A 4,558-nucleotide genomic window follows, 5' to 3' on the forward strand; every position below is an offset into this window, starting at 1 on the left:
GAGAGGAGAGGAGCGAGATAATAGATAGAAGAGGAGAGGAGAGGAGAGGAGAGGAGAGGAGAGGAGAGGAGAGGAGCGAGATAATAGATAGAAGAGGAGAGGAGAGAAGGCTGGGGGAGGGAGGAAAGAAGAGGAAGAGGAGGAAATGAAAGGGTGAGAGCGAGGACAGAAGAGGGAGGGACGCGGGTTGAGAGGGAGAGGGGCAGGGGAAGCGAAAGTGGTCAAATTGTTGAGAGAAGGGATAAAAGTAAAACAAGCAAGATTCAATGCTGTTGTTAGGAGAGCGTGTAGCGCTTGGTCCCTTTGCTCTCTTGTCCATTGAGTGATGGCCCTTGACGGCAGGACGAGACTCGGCAGCCAGACTCTTGAAGCTTAGGCTCACTCTCAGAGATGTCTAGGAAGATGAGAAACCCTCCAGCCTCCCTGGGGACGCTCGTCACGCGGTCGCAGCTGATGCTTCTCTTCTTCGTCCTCCTCATCATGGCTTGGAACTCTATCTGGCTCAGCAGCTCCGGCTTCCGCAAGATCGAGCGCCAGGACGTTCTGACCCGTGTGCAGGAGCAGGTGAAAGCTGCCAAGGCGAAGGGAGAGAAGGACAAGGAGCGAGGAGAGGAGAACAAGTGCACTCCTGTGGTAGCTCGACTGAGCGAGCTCGAGCGCTACGGGGTGGAGTCAGGACGCGCCATGTCTGGCTCTCAGCTCTCAGACTTCATCCTCAAGGCTCTGGAGACTGTTCCTCAAGGTCTGCCGCTCTGCTCGCTACCCTTGCACTTACTTGCCCGCAGATACCAAGCCGCTCTGCGTGATGGAGGTCGGGACGGCAGACGGGACGGGGACGACGGTGCAGCTGGTGAACGCTCTCTCCAAGTTCTGCGGGAAGCACGGAAGAGACTGGCAGCTGGTGACGTACGAGGGACTGACGTCCTCCTTCAATGAGGCTCAGATGCACTGGAATGAGCAGAGAAACGTCAAGGTGGTGAACGAGCTTGTGATGACCCGCGAGAAGCTGCAGCAGTTCGTCCTGCCCAACATCGAAGGAGGGGAGGGGTCCGAGTGGCCAAGCAAGCAGTTCTACCGCAACTTCTACCAAGGGATCGACAAGCAGATCGCCTCCCGCGAGGTCGCCAGCTGGTTCCAGACGCGCCCGCTATGCAAGCCGGACATGGTGCTGATCGACAGCACGCGGTTCGCTCACCTTGGAATCATCGCGACCATCCTCGACACGCCAGGGATGGCGGATGAGCGGACGGTGTTCCTGATCGAGAACGACTTCTGGAAGAAGGAGGACGGACACGAGTGGGTGAAGGTGCGGTCGCCTCCCTCACGTTCACGCTGACCCTCCAGCAGCGAACCCAGCGGGAGATCATCGAGAAGGGCATCTACGTGGAGGCGCCGCTAGGTGAGGATCACCCCAAGGGCGAGAAGTGGCCATGGCTCTACTTCCGTGCGAGGATGAAGCAGCCATCCGCTGCTGCCGTCGCTGACCCCAAGGATCGCGAGCCTACACTTCCGCGTCCGCTGGTAAGAAGTGAACCCACAATCTTGGGAGAGGAGCGGAAGGAGGAAACGAGAAAGACTCAGAGCCGGGAGGAAGAGTCAGGAGGAGGGACGAAGAAGAAGTCTTGGATACAAGATGATGCCAATGGCGATGGCGATGGTTCTGCTCCACCTGCTAAGAAAGGTTCTTGTCCGTCGCTCCCTTCTCTTCCTCATGCTTTCTCAGGCACCTGCACTCAAGTCATCCCCAGTTTGAGCTTGACATCAGAACTGAACCTCTTCCTTCGCAAAGTCTTGAAGAGCGTCCCTGCCGGTATCTCCCTCTTCCCCCTCCCTCTCTCCTTCTTCTCGTCCCTCTTCCCCCTCCCTCTCTCCTTCTTCTCGTCTCTTTTCCTCTGACTCGGCTCATCTCTCGCCAACAGGCAGCTCCCCCGTCTGTGCTGTTCGCGTGGGAACGTCGGAGGGGACGAGCAGCACCGATCATCTGGTAGACGCCCTCAACAACCAGTGCGAGGAGAAGCAGCGAGACTGGAGCCTGACGCTCTTCGAGGGCCTCACCCGCATCTTTCAGGACGCGCAGTGGCGGTGGCAGGAGCAGGGCAATGTGAAGGTTATCAACGAGCTGGGCTTGAGCCTTGAAAACCTCCGCAAGTACGTCATGCGTAAAGTGGAAGGAAGCGAAGGGAACGAGTGGCCGAGCAAGGGCTTCTACTCCAACTTCTACGCCGACTTCGAGCGGCAGGTGGCGAGCAAGGAGCTCGGCCGTTGGCTGCAGACACGGCCTGGATGCAAACCAGACGTAGTACTCATCGACAGCACGCGGTTCGGGCACTTGGGAGTTATCGTGAGCATGTTGGAAGGGGAGGGCATCGCAGACGAGAAGACCATCTTCATCATCGAGAACGACTCGTGGGAGAAGGGAGATACCTTCAAGATCCTCGAGAGGTGGTTCCTTTCCCTCCACTACTCCTCCCCTCTATTCCTCCGCTGTCCCTCCCCTCCACGCTTTGTTTTTGCCCGCTGATCCCAACAAGTTCCGAGGACGCGCTGACGTCGTAGCAGGCATCTCAATCTGGATAAGATAGACAAGGAGCATCCCAAGGGAGAGCAGTGGCCTTGGCTCGCGTTCCGCGCACGCCCCCTCGACTAGACCCGTTGGGAACCCTGGGAGGGAAGGGAACAAGGAAGTCAGTGCGAAGAGCGGAGGAGATGTTGGATCGAGTCTTGAATGTGAAGAATAACAAGTCGAAGGTCGTCGTCGTCCACGTCTCGATGGAGAACCAACCGAACACACGTCGACCCGCCTTCATAGGAAGAGACCAGCACCCCTCTCCTCCTCATCTCCTCATTCAACCTCTCTGCCTTCAACCCCGAGCACGACAAGTCAAGGAAGACCATGTTGGTCGGGTGAGGCGCCGCGCGTTCCTCGAAGCCTCCGAGTCTCTTGCTGACTGACCTGAGCTCCTCTCGTAGCTCCTTTGCTCGCCGATGATCCTCCCTCAGTCGCTCCTTGTACCCCTCCAGCCCGTACAGCCCTGCAGCCGCAAGCATCCCCGACTGTCGCATCGCTCCTCCCAACGCCTTCCTCCACCTCCTCGCGTGCGCTATGGTCGTCTGACTTCCAGCAAGAACGCTTCCTACCGGAGCTCCGAGCCCCTTGCTGAGGCACACGCTCACGGTATCGGCACAGGCAACGAGGGTCGAAGGCTCCTCGTCCAGCGCGACTGCAGCGTTGAGGAGTCGAGCTCCGTCGACATGGAGTCCAAGACCCGCAGCCTTGATCTTACGACCCATCTCCCTCATCTCCTCTCGTCCCACTGCTGTACCCAGACATCCTCCGTGCGTGTTTTCAAGGCACACGAGTCGAGGGATGGGGACGTGGGCATCTACAGAGGAGCAGAGAGCAGGAAGATCAGGCATGAGGATCGAGCCATCTGACGCGTTTGGCCAAGCAGTCAGGGCACATCCGCCCAAGGCGCTCACGTTCCTCTGCTCCCACCTGTAGACGTGACTGGCCTCGCCGGCGATCACCTCCTCCCCTCGTCCCGCTTGTGCGAGGATTGCACTCAAGTTTGCCATGGTACCAGAGGCCATCAAAACCGCGTCCTCCTTGCCCAGCAGCTTCGCAACTACTCCCTCAAGATGGTTTGTCGTGGGGTCTTCCCCATACACGTCATCTCCGACCTCCGCCTCTGCCATCCTCCGCCGCATCTCCCGGCAAGGCCTCGTCACGGTATCGCTTCGAAGGTCGACCACTTTTCCGGCAGCACCATGCTGGTAGGCTCGAGCTCTGCTCCTCGCTATCGTATGTGCCTCTTCCTTCGTCACCATCCCTCCGCCTCCTCCCCATCCTCTACTCCCTCCTCTGGATGCCCCTGCCCGCACAAGCGTCTGCATAACAACCTTGTATCTGAAGGTTTACTCACAAAGTTAAGTTAAAAAATGAGTACCGTATTTCATGAGCGAGTACTACTACTAGCCTAGTACCGGCGGTCACTGAGCCTTATCGGGGCCTCACGCCGAGTGACTGAACGAGTCCGACCCCGGTGAGTGAGCCTCAGTTACTTGAGGCTCTTCTAAAAGTTTGACTTAACTTTGAGTAAACCGGGGGAGGGGGGGGCGCCCGGCCGGGCCGGAGCCTCGGACTCAGTGACTCTGGCAGCAGGCTACGCCGGGTTGTCCGGGGCAGGGCCGGCCGCTGCCAGGATGCAAGATATAGGATTTACTGGCAGAAGAGAAAAAGTGCCTCAAGCAAAACAAAGCAGGAACAGAGCGGACGTCTCGACTGACAGTGGTCAGTCGGCTGCCTCCGGGTATCGCGTCTAAGGGATTTTATTCCTCCTGCATGCTCCTGCTGCTTGTTGCTTGATTGCCTGACCCTTAGGCTGCTTGTCTGCGCGGCTTCGCGCTTGGGCTGGCGCTGCCGCGCAGACAAGCAGCAGTGCTGGTTCTTTTCGGGCTTATGTTTTGAATAGTGGATTTACTGGCAGAAGGTAAAAAGTGCCTCAAGCAAAACAAAGCAGGAACAAGCTAAACCTCCTGGCACACAGCGCACAGCGAG

General features: G+C 58.1%; 2 protein-coding genes across 2 annotated transcripts; one reads left to right on the forward strand and one right to left on the reverse strand.

Annotated features, from left to right (window-relative positions):
- Positions 1–390: 390 nt before the first annotated feature.
- On the forward strand, positions 391–2,647 carry GUITHDRAFT_114006 (hypothetical protein; the record flags this gene model as incomplete). The annotated part of the gene is made up of 6 exons (XM_005826936.1): positions 391–742; positions 786–1,306; positions 1,348–1,681; positions 1,724–1,810; positions 1,920–2,442; positions 2,560–2,647. 6 exons carry the CDS (start codon positions 391–393, stop codon positions 2,645–2,647), a joined length of 1,905 nt encoding a protein of 634 aa, XP_005826993.1.
- Positions 2,648–2,685: 38 nt separating this feature from the next.
- On the reverse strand, positions 2,686–3,828 carry GUITHDRAFT_75942 (hypothetical protein; the record flags this gene model as incomplete). Its single annotated transcript, XM_005826937.1, has 1 exon — positions 2,686–3,828. The coding sequence occupies one exon, from the start codon at positions 3,826–3,828 to the stop codon at positions 2,686–2,688; it is 1,143 nt and encodes a 380-aa protein (XP_005826994.1).
- Positions 3,829–4,558: the final 730 nt, after the last annotated feature.

Source organism: Guillardia theta (assembly GCF_000315625.1).
Source record: "Guillardia theta CCMP2712 unplaced genomic scaffold GUITHscaffold_71, whole genome shotgun sequence".
NCBI lineage: Eukaryota > Cryptophyceae > Pyrenomonadales > Geminigeraceae > Guillardia > Guillardia theta.